The sequence below is a fragment of the Notolabrus celidotus genome, chromosome 12 (genome assembly GCF_009762535.1).
Source record: "Notolabrus celidotus isolate fNotCel1 chromosome 12, fNotCel1.pri, whole genome shotgun sequence".
Lineage (NCBI taxonomy): Eukaryota > Metazoa > Chordata > Actinopteri > Labriformes > Labridae > Notolabrus > Notolabrus celidotus.
The window spans coordinates 3,004,778-3,029,073 of NC_048283.1; the positions used below are offsets into that span (position 1 = coordinate 3,004,778).

The 24,296-nt window shown below is 41.2% G+C and overlaps 1 protein-coding gene across 3 annotated transcripts in view; it reads left to right on the top strand.

The window, feature by feature from the left end:
- Positions 1-23,941, top strand: part of sema6e (sema domain, transmembrane domain (TM), and cytoplasmic domain, (semaphorin) 6E) — a 314,886-nt gene extending 290,945 nt beyond the window's left edge. For all 3 annotated transcript variants that reach the window (XM_034698572.1, XM_034698571.1, XM_034698573.1), the window contains one exon: positions 19,546-23,941. In XM_034698572.1, coding sequence (XP_034554463.1) covers positions 19,546-20,858 — 1,313 coding nt within the window. In that variant the 3' untranslated portion in view covers positions 20,859-23,941. The remainder of the gene's footprint in view (positions 1-19,545) is intronic.
- The last annotated feature ends 355 nt before the right edge of the window (positions 23,942-24,296 follow it).

Genomic DNA, 24,296 nt, shown 5'->3' on the forward strand with positions numbered 1-24,296 from the left:
AAGATGAACTGATGCGATGATAAAGTGATGAAGTGTTCCAGGTTGCTAGTCATAGATCTGACCAGTCAGCTCAGAGCTTACAGTTTGATTAGACAATAAGAAGACGATAGGGCCACATATCTGCATTAAACAACAAATAATAACAGATTACATTAAGAACAATTAACCCCAACCATCTCCTGAGGTTGGCTGCAGGGGATTTGTGGGGCGTTGACTCCACAAAGCCCTAAGTGCACTGGGCATTACGAGAGCAGCAAGGTGCAGAGCCATCAAGAATGCCACCGAAGCAGCTGAGAAGGCCTCTGGATGGCTCTGAAACCGAAGATCACAGCCATGGGAAGAAGCGAATGCTACCTAAGCACAAGCTGCGGTCTGAACAACCGTGGCTGCTTCGCCAGGGTGAGAGTGTCTGATGTTGAAAGACTCGAAACACTCAATGACCCCTGGTCACATCACTGATGATGTGTTCAGGTGCATCGGAAGATGTATTTAAAAACCTAAGATCGTTTGAAGTTTTCAGGCCCCATTCATTTTTTTAACATTTGAAATTTGACATTTGAGAGTCGCCATCTTGTTTGAATTGGTGCACAGTGGGATACTTTGGGCCACACTTGATGCACCTGATGCATGCAATGTGGCCAAGATAAGCTAGGATGGATTTGTCGGCTGTCTTTGAAGAAGCCTTCAAAGTGTGACAGCCTTAGGTCTTGCAATGCAGCCTTCAAAAGCAGCCCCTGAGTTGGGACGCTACAATTGAATGGTAGGAGTAGGCTAGCTGCCCTCTAATGGTAGCATTCAACTATTTCTGGCTTACATCGCCACTAGGCTCCAAATCTGGTTAGAAAATCCTAGCAAAGGTCAGTGTCGGCTTAGAAAGGCTCCTGTGCTAACGTTAGCTGCTGGCTAACAACATATTTGTTCCCTATTAGATACTGTCTTACCTTAAAATACGGCCCACATTCATTCTGGATGTTCATTATCTAGGAGGTGTCATATGAGAGGAGATGAAATCATAGTGAAGTTAAGATCTGCAACATTTCTATGACCTTTAACCTGGAAAAAAAGGAGTACAACTCTTAAAGAAGCATGTGATCATCCCACCCTGAGGCGAGATGGAAGATAATGGCTACTAAGATGATGAAAATGTAAAAATGACAGCTGATATTGATTAATACCAGCTCTTTTTTTATTATCAAAAACACATTATTTTTGTAATATTTGATGTTGAGGTAAAAAAAAAGAAGCCTTGGCAGTAAAAGCAGCTTCTGTTTGAGGCTGACGGATGAAGGAATCATGTGACGGCATGCATGCTAATATGTGTGAAAGTTCTTCCAGGGTGAAATACTGCTTTCATTAGCTCACTAACACTTAACTCACCAGTCAAACCAATCTCTTAGTAAAAGGCAGAAAGCATTGCTAATCGATTTTCTTTGATCTACACACTTCATTAGTTTCTATGGTACATGGAGTGACGCATAATTTGTCCCGAGCAGCTTTATTTAATGGTTTCACTGACGTATAGCTCTCTGTGGTTAAACGAAAGGCTTCTGAATTTAAAGTGTTTAATATCACTCAATACCACAGCGGACACATTCACTAAACGGACATAAACTTTTATCCCTACAGGATGTTTTCCTCCCTTAAATCCAGCCCATGATAACTCGGTGTGCTTAACACAGCAGCCCTAAATGTAAAAGATCCAATGATTTAAAATAAATGTTGCATCTGCTCTAATTAACTCCGGAAATCAAGTAGACAACCTGAGTCGAGACAACGCCGCTCCCATATGGCCTCTCCTCATCTTTTATTTAGCTAATCAAGGCAACACAAATATTCCCTCAATGTTTCTGAAGAGGCTTAAAGATATTCCAGGCACATACCAGGTTATAGAGCCGCGCCCCATCAACAGAAGATAAGACCTGATCACATCTGCGGGGTTGTAGTCCAGCTCTGGACCCATGGGGGCAGGTCATCTGAAGTACACAGAGACAAAGTTTGCAAGTGAAAGTGGCTCGCTTCTGTTCCCCCCTGCATAATCCAACTCTAATGGAACATTTCTTTAATATGACACTACAAAAGCATTTGGCATGTCAGTATGTTTTCATGCACAGTTAAGTCTGGCTGCAGTTACAGCTCCATTAGGCAATTTAATAAGATTACTGCCCTTGTTGCAGAATACAAGAATGGATTCATTGACACAAGTAGCAGGCAATGATTGGACCTTCTTCTGGTTCACCTTCAACAACTCATACCAAAACAATCCACTAACAAGTTAGCATGATACTCAACCTGGTTGTATGTTGAGTTATTATTGTATTCCCCCACTTCCTGGCTTCCTTTTATGCATTCATGCTATTTGACTTCAATGTTAAAGCCTGAAGTGAGAACTGCACGGAACCCCTAGTCCAGTCTGGGGCTGATTCAGGTGTATACATGCAAAAGAAAATCAATCCCTGATCACATTATCAAAGTATAATAATAATATTTTTTAGAAGAAGAAGAAACGTCCTTTATTAATCCCCGTGGGGGAAATGCAATTTTTCCACTTGTGTTATTTTTGATCATGCTGCATACACACATAGTTTGACTTATATATACAATTTATGCACAAACATGCTATGGACATGCACTTAGGGAGAAATGTCAAAGTGAGCGCATCCCAAGAAGTTGGGGGTTCGGTGCCTTGCTCAAGGGCAGTGCCTCCTCAGCAGTGCCCAGGCAAGTGAACCAGCACCTCTCCAGCCACCAGTCCACTTGCCAAACTTCGTCCTTACTCGGACTTGAACCGGCGACCCTCCGGTTCCCAAGCCAAGTCCCTATTGACTGACTGCCGCCCCTTATTTATTTGTAGAGCACTTTTCAAAAACCCAATAACACAGTGCTTTACATTGGCAGCAAAATAAAACAGGGAGTTCATAAAATAACACAAGTCAAGATAGAGAAATAAAACATATTTTAAAAGACATAAAATTCCCCTAAAAGAACTCTAAAGGACTAAAATTATTTTAAAATACATTTCTTAAAACAGTTAAAATAAAATTCAGATAAAATCAGGATAGGCTCTACGACAAAGTATGTTACTGGGGTGCCGTTGGCCTAGCGGTCTAAGCATGCCCCATATGCAGAACCCTTGTTGCAGAGGTCACAGGTTCAATTCCAGCCTCAACCACTTGCTGCATGTCCTCCCCCACTCTCTACTCCCCACATTTCCTGTCTCTCTAAAGGCGAAAATGCCCCAAAAACAATCAAAAAAAGGAAAGGATGTTAATCCGACTTTGAGTAATTCAATTTAATGTGATGTCAGTCAATTTTTAACATCATGTAAACATTCTGACTGTGCCTGTGAAGCATACAAATGATGTAGAGGTGTTCATAACTGTGGGTGCACAGGTTTGGCTGAGCAGTTAAAGCTTGCATCTCATGTAGAGGCTTTAGTTCTGCAGCGATTGCTAGTTTGACTCCTGGCCTAAAACCTTTCACTGCATGTCTTTCCTTGCTTTCAACTCCTTATATTTCTTGCCTCTCTTCAGCTTTTCCTTTCAATACATGCATAAAAGAAAGCTTTTATTGTGGTGGTGTATTCACAGACAAATAAGGCAAGTTAAAACCGAGCTCCAGATTTAACAAAATGTTAGAGCTAGCATGAAGCCTTTCACACACTCATAACATGCAATATCTTGTCACAATCAGGATGTTAATTTGACATGTTCAGATTGCTTTTGAATCCATTAACAGTCCTACATGAAAAGATAGTCACTCTCCTGTGATGTGAGGGAGACATAAGTGCCAAATCCTCGTCTTTAAGAAGCTGGAAGCATCAACGTTTCAGCGTTTTGGCTCTAAAAATAACCAAAGCTGTCAATTTATTAATCATTGCAGCTCTAAAGATGTTAATGTTGGCTGAATGCTCGTAGCTCTTGTAATTACAGATGTCATGATTCTTACTAAATGATGCTCAAGCTGTGTATTCACACAGTGTTTAAGGCATCAAACCAGCATCCTCACAGGAACAGGCTCTGACAATTATGCCACACCATGCAGCTACCTCAATAAATGACATGACCTATAAAACTCCGACCAGTCCTTGAATATTTAATTACATCTTGATCTTTATAGGCCTCAGTCTCATTATTTCTTACATTTTTAATTTGACACCCCACACTCATACTGATTAACATTCCCAGCTTTGAAAAGTTGGAAAAACACATCTAATAGTTGCAACACCATGGCAGCAAGTGCAGCAAATTGTCCTCCTGGCTCTCAAATGGTGGTGTAAAAAAAGAATAGTCAAAGAGAAAGTTCTGGGTGTTCTCCCCTTCAAAAATGGGAACATGTTCCTGCAAGTTTAGGAAGAAGATACAGCTCATTTGGATGTGATTCAGCCCGGATGAGGCAGTTTTTGTCCTCTACTTGCTGCTTGCTTGCACAGACACAGTGTCAGAAGTCCATAAATCCCCAGCTAGTGAAAGAAGCTTCCATTCACGCAGACAGACTCCCCGGCTGCCATGATGAGCTACTCAGGCTCAAATGAGAAAAGCCCATAACAAATAAATAACCAGCAGGGGCCTGAGCCAGGGAGTCGGACAAGAACAGGAGGAAGGGAGGGGGAGTAGGATGTAATAGAAACAGCAACGCAATCTATTCCAGCCAGAGACTGTGATGCAGCTGGTTCAATCAGCAGAGCCGGGCAGGGCGGGTTGATAAGGCAGGAGGAACGCTGGTGTGGAAGTAACAGCATCACAGCTCCAAGAGGGCCTCCAATCTCTCTTCACTTCATGTCCATTTCTCACAAGATATCTGCAGCTTCTGTAGAGGCCCCGCAGCTGTGTCACAAATCTCCCAGCAGCCACGAGGTGGGCCGGGGAACAAAACAGCACATGGTTATAGTGGCCAAATAGAGGGCAACAGTGAAGAGAGGACAGGGCGCATAACAAACTGAACTGTACAGTTTAAAGGAAGCATGTGAATCCAATTTGGTCACTGAACATCCTGTCTTTATTTAGATACTATAAAGCTGTTTCAACAAGAAGTGAGCGCACAAACAACACTGCAAAACTCAAAACTAAGCATGTTTTTGTCTTATGTCTAGCAAAAAATGTCTTCAGTTTAAGCCACACTGGCCTGACAAGTCCAGATAAACGTCTTATTTCAAGAGAATTATGACATTAATCTTATTTCAGGGAACTTAGGGAGTCAATTTTGCTTATCCCATCCCATTTTTTTATTCATCCCATGCAATCTAGGTTTTTTTATTTTTATTTTTTATTATATACATTTTATTCCATACATTAACAGGACATAAATCATAAACATACATTACCTACAGTATACACACACAAAATAAATGGAGAAGAGTACAACAAACAAAAACAAAAGGACGACAGAGATGGGAGGCATCAATAAATACTTAATGTAAAGTTCATTTAAAGTGTAAATTCATGCTGATATGGCTGATTATAAAAAATAATCACAACAATCATAGAACTGATATCATATTTACTCTGGTAAGGAGTTCAGGAAGGATCTAACAGTATCCCACAATCCATTTAATCCCCGATCTAGATGCATTAATGAGGCAGCAGCTCATTCCATCCCAATAAGGTCTGCAAACTCTTCTAACCAGCTGCACACACTCTTTACTTTTTTATTTAACCTTTATTTAACCAGATAAAAGACCCATAGAGATCGAGACCTCTTTCACAAGGGGGACCTGGCCAAGAGAGGCAGCAACACACGTCATAGTAAAACAAAAACAAACAGATAACAATGACAACAAACATTAAAATATAAAATACAAGCAAGTTTTTTTTTACAGTAACACTAAAAGCGCTTGGAGTTTGAATATTGCATTTCAAAACAATTCTCCATTTAGCAGCTAAACAACTCAATGTTACAAATTCCATCAGTGTCACAGATAACCTCTCTGTTTTGTCAGCTTATATACATAAATTGTACTCTAGCTTTATTTATCTATTTTTATTTTATTTTATTTTATTTTGTACTTTTTTGTACTTATTGAAACTTCTTTCTTGATTGTACTTATGTCTGGGTTGCTGTAACAACTGAATTTCCCCCCAGGGGATCAATAAAGTAATATCTTATCTTATCTTATCTTATCTTATCTTATCTTATCTTATCTTATCTTATCTTATCTTATCTTATCTTATCTTATCTTATCTTATCTTATCTTATCTTATCTTAACTTAACTTAACTTAACTTAACTTAACTTAACTTAACTTAACTTATAATGAAGAAACATTTTGAACAACAATTTAGGTTTTAAGTTTAGCTTTTAATATCTTGAAATTAGACATTTGTCTGGACTTTTCAGGTGAATGAAGTTTATGTCAAGTCAGATAAGACATTATTACTAGAAATAAGACTCAAACAAACCTTATTTGTTTTGGGTTTTTGCAGTGAAGACATCAGGTTAAGTATCCAGACCAGCCAAGTAAACATATAAGGATGAGCTTTTTAAGACAAGACTTGGCCTTGAGTTAAATTTAAGATGCAACGTTCCTAAATCCAGACATGAGAGTTAAGATAAGATAAGATATACTTTAATGATCCACCATTGGGGGAAATTCTTTTGTTGCAGCAGCTTACAACACGGGACAGGGGAATACAACAATGTACTAATATAGTTAAAAATATAATAAAAATAATAATAGTAATGATAAAGGTAACATATAATATAATATAATAAAATAAAATAGAATGCAATGCAATAAAATAAAATAGTGCAAGTTAAAACGTTAAATGATTTAAAAAGGTCTAATCAGGTATCTATCTGCCCTTGTGTCTTTTATTAAAAGTAAACCTGATAAAAAGAGTCAGATGCTGTCATATTGGCCTTCATTGTGCCTCGCTTGCTTGCATATATCAACTCTAGTTACTGCTCACACATTGCTCTCTGTTGTAAGTCTACGCTAACATAGCAAAGACCCAAACTTGGAGCCTGTTTACTCTATTTAACAATCAACCCCTTCATACGTGCAGCTTTACCTACCCTTTAAAACAAGGATAGAGGCTTGGCCATTGTCTGTTTATTGTCAACACTTTTTCAAAAACTGGGGAAGAAATGTTTAATGCCTGACAGGTGAGACAGATTCGACAGCTCCGAGAAAGTTTCCAAAGTTTCCAAAAGTTCCCCTGTCAGCACACATCTCTCAGAAATCATATGAGAGGAAGTAAACCACCTGTAAATCCACTTCATCCCCAAATGTCAGCGAGATAAAAACTCCATAACCCGAAAGTAAAACGCACAAAGGCAGTCACTCACTCAAGGCTTACAGCATGAAGTAAAAGATTCACTGTGATGTGGGTAGCTGCATTACATTATGTAAACAGCAGGGAGGACTTAGAGGCAGTAGTTTGGACCTGTTGACCTGAGTGAGGTTGAAGCTGCCTCTAGCTGCCTTTAGCTGCCTCTATCCTGAGAACACCCACCTCTGCACTGTGCGCACACACAACTCTTCCAAAACCTGGTTACTGTTCTCCTCTCACCTGCCCTCAATTGTAATTTGGCCTTTTCTCTGACTCCTCTGCACATTCAAATGAGCCAGCCAGGGTTGGACTAAAAAGCTAAGCTAGCAGCTAATTTGGCCGACACCAGAGGGAGATAGCTTGATAATAGAAACTAGTGAAGCGTGTGGTGTAAAACTCATTAAAACACTTCAGGAGGAGAGCAAAGTGTGAACTTGGGCTGAACCTTTTCATGATGAGGGGCGGCTGTCCTGGGGGGTTGAAACATCGATGCCAGCCAGTTTTCTAAAGAGTTATTAATACCCCTGAAGAGCATGGCAACAGACAGAGCCTTCATCATCCAGTCACTGACTTTGACCATGTGTCGCTCTCTAACCACACGGTCACAGTCTGTGCTGCTCAGCAAGCCTCTATTACCAGTGAAAGAATTCATTTTGGATATATTTCCTATCCTTTTAATCCAAAATCAAGCAAAAGAAACAAACCTGTCAAACTTTATATCAACTGCAGTTTTCTCAGCCAGTATCTTAGCAAAGAACCGAGCAAAACTTTGAAAAATGAAGAACACACAACCTCAACCGCAGCCAAACTGAAGCAAATAGGAGATGGTTGTTTAAAGCAGATGCTGAAGATATTGTATGCAAAACAACAATGAAACATAATATAACTATAGAAAAAATGGGTTCAATAATTAAAGGTTAGAACTGTAACTTGTGCTCCTAAATTTGAAGGACGTGAAAAATGGATTCCAAACATTTAGAATAAGCAAATCTGATGCATAGAAAAACTGTAGACAGCTACAAACATTCACAATCCAAATAACGATCACTGTAATAAACAAAATAAACATCTATGCAAACTGCACACCTAACTCCTGCTAGTTAGCAGCTGCCTGTCAGCTGTGGCTAACATTAGATAGATGATAGACGCAGTTTTCTTCAGCTTACACCTCCAACTCACACATTATTATTTTGTATGTTTTTATTAACCTTTATTTTACCAGGAATAGTCCCATTGGGATACAAAGTCTCATTTACAAGGGAGTCCTCACCAAGACAGCAGCATGCAACGTTTCACATTGAGAACAAAACAAATAGTAACACGTAGCTATTACATCAATATATGAATTAGCAGTGTTAAGCTCTAAAACATGTGCACAAGCTGATCAGATGATCCTTTATCCTAGTTTTAAAATCCTCCAATCAAATTAAAGAATACAGTTTTAGGTGAGCTTGAAGCTCAGAACAAGATGAGGGAGAAAAAACTTTAAAAGCACTTTTACCAAAAACAGAGTGAGACCAAGGAATAGGACCGAAGATTGCCGGCACTGACAACTTTAGGAGTCAATAAAGAGCATAGATAAGACGGCTGCTCCTGTAAAACAACCTTATAAAGAAAGATATACCAATGCTCCATTCTTCTGTTGTGTAAGGAAGACAAGCTTAGCTTTTCACACAACATACAGTGATGTGTGCAGAATCCTAAACCAGAAAGAAACCCCAATGCAGCATGGGACACTGAGTCCAACATTTTCAGAGAGGTTGAGGAAGCATGCATATAAAGAACATCACCAGAGTCAATTACAGATACAAATATTGCTAGAATGAGCTTTTTACCAGCAGCAAAAGAAACCCAACTTCACCCTCAGTTTTTTGGGTTAAACTCTCAAACATTCAACGCAGATTATTTGGACAGTCTTCCCCTTCATCTTCCTCATTGTCATCATGGCATCAAGATGTCCTCCACTGTGTTAGCAATTTAGGGATCCACGATTAAAATGCAACATAATATGCTAATATGCCTTAACACAGTTGAATGTGCAACTTTGTGCTTTCTTTTAAATCGCTTCGACACTTGAAGTTACTGCCAGACCGATTGCTTTTAAGATAACTGCATTTCATTAACCTTATGGTGCCTGTGATAAAACTTGAAGCCAACAAACGTATCAATTAAATGGTGTTACAAGCAGCAAACATAAACGGTCGTCTTTATTTCCTGGAACATAATCACGCAGATTAAAAGTATAGATGTCTTTTAATATTTTTATATGTCCAAGTAAGTAATTACAATGTTTGACAACACCAAATAAATGGGTGGGATCAGCACTGCAGTAGTGCCTTTGGAACGGATGCCACCCAGAAGTCTTTCAATCTGTGCTGTCATTTTAAAATCGCCCTAAAAAGAAAAGAAAGCACGCCACACTTAAGTTGGAACATATATATAATACAGTTTTAGATTTGAAAGGTTGAGACTGAGGCTTCATATCCAAACATTAATTATTCTGATTGAGAAGAACCGTCAGCTGTCGAATTTCATTCACTCTATTCATCTATGTTGACCCCACTGGCTACCCTTTATTAAATATTAACATTAGGCCGTGATGAGCACACACACACACACACACACACACACATGCACATTTCTTTCAGTGTTCAAAACCCTCCTGTGAATCTGTACTCCCTGAGTCATAGTCATGGTGTAATAGCACCCATTAAAGGTTGCAAAGAACTAGGCCATTTTTTTCCTTGCGCTCAGCTCCACAGCACTTTACAGCAATCATTAGTGACATCATGTTTTACAACAAAAACACATTCTGCAATACGCTGTAAAAACCAAACCTTAAAGGCATTACACATACCGAATACTTCACTTTCCATAACAGAGCTTTTAATGGCTCTTTGTTCCACGCCGGCTGTTACAGCTCAGCTCAGTGTCAGGATGGAGAGAGAGCATCAGTCATGAGCGTCACACAGCAATCCACAAGGGGGCCCACAGTGATCTAATCCACCCACGCAGTCCTCCCGGCTCGTTGCCCTGACCCCTTACCCTTTAATCTGTCTCATTGACCTCTGGGGAGTTTGTCTCCCACTCTACCTGCCTGTTTTTTCTTTGTTATTTTAATCTTTAGTTTGGACTAACCCCTTTAGCTGTACCTGCCTCCTTTGTTGAATCCTCTTCTCACTGACCCTCCTCACTGTCTTTTTTATGATCTGCCCTTCACTTCTACAGCCGATGGTAGAAACTGTGTGCAGGTGTTTGAGTGGCCTGCAAGCGGTTTCTCCATCTCTTAAAGCAACAGTCCACGCCAGAGTCACGATCATAGATGTGGGTTTTGGCAGACAACCAAAGCAGTAAGACAATGCAATGAGGTACTTAAGATAATTGCCTCTTTTTTGTCTGTTACATATTGCCAATGAGTCAGCTGAGAGAGAGCTTGAACTCCCTCTCTGTATATCTTCCAAAACTAGCTTTGGTGTGGACTGTTTCTTTAAGTAAGTTGGTAAAGCCAAAGTTTTTCCAGTGCTGTCTTTCCTTCTTGAACTATTCCTCCTGCTACAGTTGGAAGTTTGCATTGGAACCATTTTGCTCTACCGGCCACTGAATGGCAAACACACAGCTCTTCTTTCTTTTAGTTTCTGATGCAACTGCATGTCAAGAAAAAACAAAGGAAGAAAAGGACATCACTTGATGCATGTGCTCTGCCTGGTTTAATGATAAGTTAGATAGATGACACTTTAAAGAGTTGGTTCACCCAAATTACATCTCTCCTATTTCACCATTTTTGTGTCTGTAGCTTTTAAAAGCATTTGATGTTATTATAAGATTTTTGCATCAGGACATTTTGCTTCCACTCCAATGCATTGTGTCTTTATGTTTCTTGGACTTTTCTTGTAGTTTCATGGAACAGATAATCCAAAGGTTGATCGGTAACTGGACTGGTAGAAATTCTTGAAGATGTTGCACCTCTCCTCCAAAAGGCTTCTTCAGTTCTGACCAGACTGGGGATGAGCTTGAAGATATAAGTGACTAACAGTCGTGGGTGTGTCCAGGAGTCACAAAGGGTCCTAAGTAAGGTCGTTAGTCTAGTTCCTGACAGTCGTTAGGGTGGTGGGTCAGCTGTGAGTCATTAGAGTCACCTGGTCTCTGGTGTGAGTGTGGTCTTACTTGTTTTGACAGAGAATTCAAAACAGCATTGTATGTAGGAGACAAATGGTGTCTTAGTCCACCACCTCTCTTAAGAGAAGGGTGTTCAAGCTCAACATAGATGGCTTCCTTCACCCCTCTTTCATACCAACGCTCTTCTCGGTCCAGAATCTGAACCTTGCTGTCCTCAGTCCTCAGCCTTAGTCTGGTCAGAACTGAAGAAGCCTTTCAGAGGAGAGGTGAAACGTCTTCAAGAATTTCTACCAGTCCAGTTGCCTTACAGATCAAGCTTTGGATTACCATGACCTGGAGGACTGAGAACCTTCACAGACATGGAACAGATATTTGTAGTGAAGCCCTTAGAGAAACACAGTTGCACTGGAGTGGGGCTGTAAGAGCATATAACATATGTCATACTGTAAATTGAGTGAACCAACCCTTTAATCAACCACTTTCCGTGGTGTGAGTATTTTGAAACGTTTGCTGCAACTTGAAAACTTGACTTCCCTTTCAAAGCACAGGTGTAAATATTGAAGGACTTCATACAGACAGTGTGGGTCTGATTGCCAGATGCCTCAGCATGCCTTATTTCCCTGTATTCAATCAAAACTGTAATGAAATCCATGCTCTCCATGCATCAGCGCACCTGGAATGAAATGCAGCGCTCATTACTACTACTTTTCAATTGGAATGGATCTCTTACATTACACCATATCACCTTAGCTCGTGTGCATATATTAAAACCAAATCCAATTGGCAGAGCACTGAGGTGGAATATTATGCAAATTCCTAATAACAAGTGTACATGATTGAATTCACTCAGTCAACAGGCAGAACCCAGCACACACTCAGCACATATACCCAGTTTGTGTGCGTGTGTGTGCATGCACACTGACACACACCATCATGCCTTGGTGCTAACCAGGTCTGTCAGCACACAGACATCAGGCTTTAAAACTGTTGAATTAGTAAAGCAGAGGCAGAGCTGCTTTTTACACGGATTTGGAAAAAGGGAAAATAATTAATGTGTTCCAATCTTCAACCTCAGGGTGGCTTTCAAGAGTTAAATTGTTATTTCTTGTGTGGAAGAAATAAATCTCCAGCATTAGCAGGACGAGCCGGGTGTGGGGGGATAATGCTCGCCTATTTAGCCAGGGGCCATTTTGTCTGGTTGGAGTTCTCATTGGAATGGAGTAGCCATTAAGGGAACAATTACATGCACTTGTAAGCTTGCAGAAGCAGAAACTAATTATAGGGCTATTTTGGAACGTCTTCACTTGACGCTCATAAATAGAACACAAGTTCTGTTTTTTTTTTCTTCAGGTTGCAAAGTGTCTAAATGCACCCTTGAGAAAAGCCTGACACAATTGAAGTCGTCTGCAAAAGTTGTGTTACTTGGTTTGAATATTTGTGTTTCTGACCTTGAAATAAAAAGTTGCCGCTTCTTCCTGCCAATATTTGAGATTCCAGTTTTGTGGAGTTGCAATGATTTAATGTCCCGCACAGAATCCTCTCTAAATTGGGTGTGAAACTTTGAAAGTGTTAACATACCCAGTAATTGGTGCCATGGAAAAAGCTCATGGGTGCTGTATTGTTAATGATTTAAGATCTCTGCAGGAGCTTGCAAAGACAGCAGCCGTTTTCTTAACCATGCCAATCCTCAGTGAAGTTGTCACTTCTGTTTCATTTGTTTTCGGACTCAACTTCATCACCTTGCAGGAATAAAAATTCCCACCCAACAGCAGCCAGGCCTCCATAATGTACTTCTCTTTTTGTGAATACCATCCCCAATTAGCGCGATGCAGCACAGACAATGCTGTGTAAAACAGTGCTGTTTACATAACCTACGCTGCCATCTATTTTTAACAATATGGATGCAACCACAGATTGCTTTTCTTCCTACAGCACTGTGAAGGAACGGGAGGGTTGTACTCAAACCGTATCACAGCTGCCGCAGAGCACCAGGCTTCAAAAACCCTGCAGAGTGACGGTCTGTCACTCACCCCGCCACGTCTGTCTGTCTGCCACTCTGCCACTCTGCCTCACTCCCCATCCTCCTCCTCCTCCTCCTCCTCCTCTTTCAAATCTGCTCCATGCACACTCATCTCCCTGTCTTTTTTTTTTTTCAGCTCTCTGGCTCATCTCCTCTCCTCTGCCTTTGCTCTTGCTCCTCTGTCCCCTTGGATCCAAGAGTCCTCTCTAACATTCACTCCCCTCTTCATCACCAGTTTGTCACTGAGGTTGAATTTCATCCCTTCATCTTCCTCCTCAGTTTTTCCCTTGGCTGTAACCGTTCCTCTCTTACTCTCCCCTGTCTCTCTTGCCTCCACTCCCGCAGCCCATCTGTCTTTTTACCTTTGGCAGACTTCAGTATCACCATATTAAGACTTCCCTGCGCCGAGACCATGTTGAGTTGACACAAAAATTTAAAGTGTCAACGTAAGAGATGAACCCTGACTCTGTTTCTGTGTAAACACTGAAGCGTAGTTACTAAATGAGCACACAGATATATTAATTATCGCCTCCACATGAGGTGATAATCCCCTCATGAGCAGATTCCTTTTATACCGTTATTTGAGGAGAACCCAAATCTTCAGTGAAGCACTGAGGAGAAGAGAGAAAATAAAGCCAGGTCAGTGTGTACAGTTGGCCAGCACCTCCTGCGCACCACCTAGCTGCTTGCCAGGCTGTCAGTATGATTCACAGGGTATTAATTTCTCTGTGACCGGTGGCACCATATGTCCCACATATCCAGTGATTGAGTCATCCGGCCTGCTCCTGAAACATGTTGTGACAGGTCGTTTGTACGCTCCAAATTTGTTTACCTCAGCTGTGCGATTCACCCCCCCGTAGAGGCACTTGACTCATACCCCCTGACCCAGGAGGGACCCCTCAGTGGGCCTGCAGCCGCGAACATAGAGGGGGCGGCATGGTCCAGAGGGAGCGATGAGTCACAGGCAGCAGAGAGACACAGAGGTGAAGAAGAAGGCAGGAGGAACTATAATGTCAGAGCAGCCTTTGGACAATTGTTCTGGAAAGCTGTTGCAGCATCACTGACGAAACATTTTGTTATATGAAAACTTTTTAACCAATAAGAACCCTGACCCATTTCTCCTCAAAGGAGAATTATATAGACTGACCACAGACCAAGTGGACCACATAGATGACATTTATGATGTTTTCTTTTTAATACTACCTCTTAATGTCAAAGATCTGTAATGTGACATATACAGTATGTCACATTGGGCGTTTATGGTACATTTATTTTGCATTTAAAAATACGTTTTTTTTGCTTTATTTACATTTCCATAACATATATCCAAATTGTGATAGTTTAACAACAAATTACTCTTTCAGAATGGCTCCATGTCACAAAATAAGCAAATTAAATAAAAATAAATAACTCTTCCTCATTGGGGGTCTTCTCAGCAAGCTACTGCACTGCAAGAACTCAAAACTAAGCAAGTGTGTATGTCTCCTTTCAGGTCAAAATTACCTTCTTAGACTCAAAATAAGCCACATTCATCTCAGAAGTCAAGAGAAATGTCTTATTTTAAGATTGGTCAAGCCATAATTAAGGCCTGAATTGCATCTAAAGGGTACAAATATTTCTTCCAATGGAATAAGACAAGTTTACTTGTGAAATTTACTGAGTTAAAGCAATATTCTTATTTCAAGAAGCTTTAATGGTACATTTTTCTGATTCCATTGGATGTTTTTTTTTTTTTGCTCATTACAAGCAATTCAAGTCTTTTTGTGGCTTTTAGTATCTTATAATGAGATTTTTCTGGACTTGTGTGGAGACTGTGGCTTATTAAGTCTAAAAAGATATTTTATACTATAAATAAGATACTTAGTTTTCAGCTTTTGCAGTGTGTAGCTGTAAAAAAACAAATAACAGACTTCAGTACTTAAATAAACATACATAGAGGAAAACAACTTTTAAAAAACCGAAAGGAAACAAAACCTTTGTGGAATTAGCGCCATGTCTGAACCAATTTTATCAGTTTTACATCTGTTAAGTAGCTTTGCCAGTGTAGTGTAGGCCAAATGATAAGATTTGAACTATTTCTTGCCTCTGTGACGCAAAGACACGCATTATATTTCTCACAGAGGGTAGTGATTGCATTGATTTGCGGAATTTGCAGCGGCTATGCATGCCAAATCTCACAGGCCAATGTGCAACCTGGTCAGCGTGAACCCCATCTAGAACTCTGGGCAGTGGTGGTGGAGGTGTGGTGTGTTCCTCTGGGGCACTCAGGGGCTTTGAAAGGTTTCTATCTCCATAGAAATTAGTTATTTTTTCCTTTTTTAAGTTCCTTGTTTTTGTCTTTGGACATTTTCTTATATTTTTCCTTTAATGGTTGTATTATGTTGTCCTGGGTCCATATTTGATTGTGGTACCTCATCTAAATCCTCTGATTGACTAGTCTCTGGGGAAAAATTGTTAGGGATATTTATGAATTGTGCACTCATTTAAATAGTTAGTGTAGTTTATAAAGCAGAGACTGAAATACCCCATACCCTGTTTTAGGCTGTATTAAAGGCCTCACTGAATACTATTCAGTTGAGGTCTTTGTTGAAGAAAGCAGCCTTTGTAGCCTCATACCTTTTCTAAATCATACTGGTGTAAAATCCTGAAGGAGAGGTATTTTTTCACATAATAACTGCAATATTGGCCCTTTTATCTGTGATTTTTCAACTCTTAATTTGGTCTCATATCACCCAGGCCCCGGTTAAAACTACAATTTTGGAACCTCAACTCTGCTGTCAAGTGGATTGACGGCCTGTGTAATGAGATCAAAAGAAAAATTGCCCGTGATTAAAAGAAGAGGTATTAACAGGCTCACTGCTGCATCACTTTTGATTGCCTCTCCCAGTGGAACGCAATTATGATTTATGACTTTTTAATGTGGTCATAAGGCGCGGCAATCAGAAGAATAAATGGCTAAAAAATTCCGCATTTTTAATTGGGAGCTCTGCAGAAAGTGTTATTTCCAGAAAGATTATAGAGTTGTAACTCTCTGTAGGGGAAATTGGGAGCAAAGCAACCCCTTGAAGATGAATGTAGTGATACATGACGATGAGATAATAAGCCTCTGTGTGCACACCTGCTCTAAAGTCTGAGTCCGGGTAATGAAGAGCTAAATAAAACTCTCCAAGTTTCAGAAAGTTAACAAGCTGAATAATCAACTTTGTTTGCAAGAAGCTGTGAAGATGAGATCAAGTTTGTTTGATTTAAAATGTGGTCATTAAGTCCACTGACGGTTAGGGTTAGGCATGAAATCCACTGACAAATACTGTGGGTTAGGGTTAGGCAAGAGCTCAGAGTGGTTAGGTTAAGGGTGAGGTGATAGATTGCGAGAAAGTCCAAAGGTTTGGGTTAGGGATAGAGTCCACTGACAAATATTGTGGGTTAGGATTAGGCAAGAACGCAGAGTGGTTAGGGTTCAGGATAGAGTCCACTGACAAATAATGTGGGTTAGGGTTAGGCAAGAACTCAGAGTGGTTTAGGTTAGGGATAGAGTCCACTGACAAATATTGTGGGTTAGGATTAGGCAAGAACTCAGAGTGGTTAGGGTTAGGGATAGAGTCCACTGACAAATTCCTTGGGGTTAGGATTAGGCAAGAACTCAGAGTGGTTTAGGTTAGGGATAGAGTCCACTGACAAATACTGTGGGTTAGGGTTAGGCAAGAACTCAGAGTGGTGTGGGTTAGGGATAGAGTCCACTGACAAATAATGTGGGTTAGGATTAGGCAAGAACGCAGAGTGGTTAGGGTTCGGGATAGAGTCCACTGACAAATTCTTTGGGGTTAGGGTTAGGCAAGAACTCAGAGTGGTTAGGGTTCGGGATAGAGTCAACTGACAAATAATGTGGGTTAGGGTTAGGCAAGAACTCAGAGTGGTTAGGGTTAGGGATAGAGTCCACTGACAAATAATGTGGGTTAGGATTAGGCAAGAACGCAGAGTGGTTAGGGTTCGGGATAGAGTCCACTGACAAATACTGTGGGTTAGGGTTAGGCAAGAACTCAGAGTGGTTTGGGTTCGGGATAGAGTCCACTGACAAATACTGTGGGTTAGGGTTAGGCAAGAACTCAAAGAGGTTAGGGTTAGGCAAGAACTCAAAGAGGTTAGGGTTAGGGATAGAGTCCACTGACAAATTCCTTGGGGTTAGGATTAGGCAAGAACGCAGAGTGGTTAGGGTTAGGGATAGAGTCCACTGACAAATACCAAGGGTTAGTTTTAGTAATGCCTGCACCCTTTGTAACAAGCATCAGTCAATTAAAAGCTGCAGTCATCACCGGAGCTAGTTGGATGTTATGAATGTGTATTAATCATAGTGTCAGGGATCATTTGAGGTTTACAAAATATTGTTTAGACTTTTAAACAAATCAATGGGATAACTAGGGCGTAACATTAACTTTTACCTCATCTGCCCTTGTCTAGTGACCTCCAAAAATGTACTGCCCAAAAATATTTTTCATGGGCCAAATAAAAAAATCATGCCTTGTTGATTTAAAATAATTACCATACGTTTTTATTATGAAAATCCAACGTAAGCATCACTTAAAGAATACAGTCATGTACAGATATAATTAGATTATTGCTATTTTATTAGCTTATACTTAATTTCAAGGTGACTGCTGCATCATCATGTATTAGAATTATTCAAAAGTGCAACTTTTTACATTGACTGAGTGAGCCAAATGTCTGTCTCACAGCTTTAAGAGGAACGTTCCATTTAACCAGCAGGAAAAGGGATTTTCCTTTGGGACGTTTTCTTTGAAACGTCGTATAGTGACATTACTCCATTCAGCTGTCTGTTCCTCTTCCTGATTATATTTGTTTATCCTTTTTGTTTGTGGTGGCTTCACGCCGGGAATGTGTCGCCACATCTTCCTCAGTACGCTCTTCCCGCCGTGCTTCTTAAAGCAAAGGTACCAAATCACAACACAAGTGCAGCGCTGCGAGGGTCAAAATAGCCTGACAGTCGGCAGAAATGGGCGAAAGTATGTAAACAAAACCTCACATGCATATTAATTTTACGCCCTGGGGATAACATTTGGGAAACTTCTGGACCAACATGATTTCTTTCTGTTAAATCTTGGTGGTTGACTTCAAACACAAGACTAAAATTTCATCCAAATGATTGATTTCATTACTAATTCTCCTTATAAACACCCACCCACCATCCTCCCCATCGCTATCATTCTGACCCTCTTATACACTTTCATCAAGCCTTATTTAGACCTCATTTCCATTTCCATTTCTTGATGAGGCTTTCATTAGCTGTTGAATTGAACTTGCGTGGAACACCTGCATTTCTTTCTCTTGTCTGCGGCTCAGCCGTCCCCCTCCTCCACAGACTAATCAGTTTCTCAGAAACTGTCATTAAGGGCAGAGGGAAGGGCCTGACACCACAGATGGCAGCAGCCTTCTTGCAAATGAGCTCTGATTACGCGAGGTGGCAGGTCTCACTCCTTTTTATCAGTGCTGCCTTTCACGCTATTAGGCAAACACAGAGCTAGGGTCATATCACCCAAGGACATGTGCATGGTAGATTTACCTCAGCTAAGTAACCTTGTGTTTTCTGGTGCATTGGTGCACAAAATGCCCCCTCAGCTTCATTTTTGAAAGAATCTGACAACCTCATTTGAGTCTGTGTTGGCAAAGGTGCCACAGCCTGTGAGCTATTGGATAGACCTGTTATTTTTGGCTCGTTCATCACACCAGGTGCTCTCGCCCCTGATCCTCGCATTGGAAAGCAAAGTCTGTGAAAATGACATTGGGTTCCTGCTGCTGTGCTGCCATCAATATTTAAAGCCCTAACTCATTTCAGAGTTGATTTCTCACTAACTGGGGAGCTCTTGGCCTCTGCCAATCTCAGGGAAAAGAACAGGTACTACAGAGAAAGGCTCTATTGATCTATTAGAGGTGTGAGGAAAGGGAGCCAAGAGCGGGGTTCAAACACCTCTCCCATGCTATTTTCCACATAGTGAAGCCCCTATAAACACAACCTGTCTGTCCCTGCTGCTGCTTGACCTATATTAGCTCTTGAAACTGTTTGCTTTACCTCTTGCTAATGCAGAAAACTCTAACCAAAGTACCTTTTCTCCATCTCTCTCTTCTGTAGGTGTGAGGCGACCACCAGATCTGGAGAAGACCAATCACAGTGTCCATTATACTCTCCTGATTGCTTGTGTCTTAGTGGCCTTCGTCCTTGGTGCCTTTCTGTCTGGCTTCCTGGTTTCCTGCTACTGCAACCACACAGGACACAAGACCAAGAAGTTATCAAAGGATCCTGAGGCCCCAATCCCACACGCCCTGTCCCTCCGCAGCCTGGCCAAGCTCAATGGCCTCCTGGACAGCCAGGGCAAAGACGACAAGATGGAGGTGTCATCTCCGAAGATCTACAACTCTTTCTTTGCAAACAGCAAGGAGCATCACCCACCAAGGAGAAACGGCCATCATGGAATGACGATGGGTGACCTGGTCCACCAGCACCACCACCATCTCCACCATTCCTCAGAGCTGTCTGGTCTGCCTACACCAGACTCGACCCCAGAGCTACCCATAAAGAGCATGAAAGCTTTCAAGAACCAGTGGGAGAAGAACCAGAATTGTAACAACGCCAAGGAGCCAAAGACCCACAACATAGTATCCAGGCCCAGCTCTGCCTTGCTTCACCAGCAGATCTATCCATACTCACATGGCCTGTCCAATGGTCAGCCACTCAGTCACCTTCATCCAGAAGAACGCAAAATCCACAATGTTGAACGTGTGTTATCTCAGCAACCTTATCCTGGTTACTCTCAGAAGGTGATGGAGGTAACCTCACTGGATGAGCTCCTGAAGCACATACATGAGGCGAGCAGCAGCAAGAACTCCCAGTTAATGAGCCCATCAGGTCTGATGGCCAGCGGAGGTCAACTAGCATTTGCCAATCGCATCCAACCTCAGATTCCTGAGACAGAATCAGCTCCCTACTACAGCTCATCCACCTTACCCAGAGACAGCCTCACCCGACGCATGGATGTTCCTCCAGACATCCCCCCGCACCACCAGTCTACCCTGGAGAGGAGGCACTCGTCCCAGAGGCACTCCCTGATTGCTGCTGCCACCAAGATGCCCAACGGAAGTGCAGGAGGAGGGGGAGGCATGATCCCTCGCCAACACAGCTTCAGCCAACGAAATGGTGGGCCACACCAACCGCCTCCTCTTCTGGCACGGATGAACTCAACAGGCAGCGCCTGCGAGGTTCACTACCCCCTCATCCCCAATGGATACCTGACACGCCAGCACAGCTACAATGGGGAGCAGCAAGAGGTCCAACACAGGGGCGCTATCGTCCGCCGGGCCTCCTCTCTCAAACCTGACGTCCCTCCCAAGCCCTTGTTCATACCTGCCACATCCCCAGTTAACCAACAGGGAAAGTTCAACTACTGAGGAGGAACACTCCAGGACTAGAGAGGGAGTGTCCCTCATTGTGTCTTCTTTAAGGAACTTCCCTTCGGAGACACGTATTGGGTTCGAGGATGTAGACCTCCCCAAGAGAACACTACCAAGTGAGTGGCAGCCAGTGTCACTGTGGACAAAAGCCTCAACCAAACTTGTTTTCCCTCTTCTTTTTTGTCCAACGAATATCTTTGTACCATATTGGTATTTGCTCAGCTACTTGCTTATTATAGAACTGTTGACTTGGGTGACGTGAAGCCACCTCCTTATTTTAGGCTGCCAATGTCCTCAGTGTGGATTTACAATGCAACTTAGTTTTTGGACGCATTGATGATGGAAGAACTTTACACATCAGTCATCTTGAAGACTTTAAAACCAGAGGCTCCTGCAATGCTTAGATTCATGCTTTTGCTTAACCTTTTTCTGATGTAGTGTTGGTAACCAGTCCCCACCCGCCCCACCCTCGAATGTGTTTATATTATGCATGTGTGTGTATATATATGTGTGTTTATATCCACACCGTATATGTATACATATACATATGCAGTATATGTAACCTGTGGTGAAAAGTCAGCAAATTCCCCTGAAAGTAGTTATGTCTTTGCCTTACTATACTCTTTCATCTTTGGGCATATCAAACGATCCCCCTTAACACCTTGAGGAGTATCTTAGGGTCACCAAATCATGCACTTCATCAATTAATGCTCATTGTCAGTTGACTAAAAACAGTGAACCAAATTTGTCCAAGTTATCAAGAGAAAGAAAATACTTCAACAAAGCAGCTACCCTAGTCTTCTCTTCTTTTTTTTTTCTCTCCGTCCCAGCAGATGTCAGGTCAATAAAGACACAGTCCACGCGGGTCCATTTCAGTTCCTTGAGAATGTTTCTCTAAGATTGGTGCTCTACAAATCTAGTGGGTCGAACATCCTTAGTCATAGAAAGAAAAAAAAAACGGTATTCTCATAAATATTTTGGACCCAAAGAGGATTAATGCCATGCCGCCTGGCATCATGAGAATGAACAAAAAATATAGAAAAGACAGCAGTTATTATAATTATTAACTATGTGGCTATTGGGTGTAAATAAAGGAATAATTACTAGCCAAATTTTAACTGTATGTGTAAATGTGTGCCTTATTTAATAATAGTGTGTGACATGGGGGTAGGGGTAAATGCAAGGGGCTCAGATGGCTACTATGCTACAGTATATTGTAGGTGTTTAATTTTCTATGGTTGTCAGTGTGTCATACAGTATCTATTGTACATTTGAAGAGTTTCATTCCAGAATAAGATATTTGTCATTTTGAACACTTGTTCTGATAAACTGATAACCGCTATTATGATTGTAACACTCTTTAATTAATTCTATTTTCTTGTATCTTGAGCATATTGAGCCTTTTTATTTTACAAAGTCAAACCGAACCATCTGTCCTTTTTGAAAAAGAATCAACACAAAGATATTGTTTCCAGATAGATACAGTGTTTTGGAATGAAACCCTTCATTTCTTTTTGATTGTTTTTTTCTTTTCCCAAAACTGTGAGCCTGCAGATTTTTTTTGAGGAGTGTTGGGCAACTCAAGTATGCTCAGCCTGAGACTGCAGACATTCAGGTTTGTCGCCTCCATGTTATGTCACTTTCCACTGGGTGTCACTTTCCCCCTCTAGGTGCCAATATTGACTGTTTTTTATTAGTAGTAGCGCTAGCATCTCTTTGGGTTACTTAAGAAGTAGTTCACAGTTCCTCTTAAGTTATCACCTGCAGACCAGCAGTCATTGTAGAAGTCCACGAGGGATGGATGTTGGACTTTGCTGCAACTCAAGCTCATGCTTTTTGTTATCTGTAGAGGAAATTTAAGAGAAAAACATGTTTCCCAATTTCTGTTCTATTTGTAAGTTGGAGAAAATAGCAGCATGAAGTCATGGACCTTGACCATTGGCTTGTATGAGAGGTGGGTGTAAAATGAAGCTTATATGAAGAGGTGTAAAACCTGCATTTTGTTCCAGCACAGCAGGGGGTGAGTGTGGGAGCAAATTATAAAAATGACCCATCACCTGAGTAATTTTATCACTCTGGTAACAGCTTCCAGAAGAGTTCAGGGCCTCCATAATTAGTTATAAGTGTTACTCAACACACATGATGCTGATTTAGTAATCTATGGTCCCAATTAAAGTAGAAGAGTCAAGGCTTTCCAATCAGAATGGCTTCCACCCTTCTCATACAACGTCTCTGATTGGACTTCTACAATGATTGCTCTGTAGATGTTAACTTACCTGTGTCACCAGGTGTGAACAAACATAGGAAGTAAATAAATAGGATTGGAGATTTCTGTTAAGGGTGTGTGAAACATGAAGAAGTGCAATGAACTCTGATGAAGCGAGATGAGATTCTCTCCTACATCAATCCACTCGCCGAACCAGGTTCTCTCCACGCCACCCAACATCTGTTGAGTATTTCCCTCTGTGTGAAACTTTTCAGCAGAGTCACTTTGGCCACGGTTGACTGAAACCGCGATCAATTCTGTGACAGCAGCACTACGCTATTTACTGTATTTGAAAGTGGTGTTTCATATTGATTGAAATTTCCCATCACTGCGTTGACCCCTTTATAAAGTTTACTGTTCAAACTCCAGCTCTGGTAAATAAAAGAAAATACAGCCGGCCGCGACGTTTCTTATGGAAAGAAAGTAATTTGGATTTTAACAAGCAGCCGAGCGTTAAATAGCTTTTGAGCTACAAATATAAAACATCCAACTTGATTAAAGGTCGTGACCGTAATGTTTCATAAGAGGAATTGTGGCAGCTACAGTGTTTGAGTGGAAGTGTGTTTTTTTATTTTTTTAATCTGCCGGTGACAGATTGTATTGGAGCGGAGCGGTCTGGCCTCTAACAGCTCTATCAGTATTTGATTTGGTGTAAATACATTCTATCTGGGCGGGGTCTCATTGAATCAGTGTTATGTTTATTTTTTCTTTTCTGTTTGATTTCCAGGCGTCGCCTCTTCAATTACTATGAATTTGGTCTCACAGAAATACCATTGTATGTCTCTTATACTAGGAATAAAATGACAATATGATGCAAGTGTCTCACTGGTGACTGTGTTGGAATGATCACTGGGTGATGCATGAATCGGGGACTCAAACACATCAACACACACACTACCTCTCTGAAGGCTGTTCTGAGACTTAGACTCTGTGGTCAGATTTTAGGAGTGTTGTTTCTGTTGGTGTTACATTGGATTGCACTATCTCCTCTAAGGAGCTTGTGTTAAGGGGCCCACTTTTTAGTCTGTCAGGATGTCTAAAATAAAAAAAACGGTAAACTGGGGAAAGATCAGCCATCAGCGAGAGAACAAGACATTTATTTTTAATGAACATCCAGGAATTGCTGAAAGAATAACAAGAAAAGGAAGCACAGTGACTAAACATCTCAC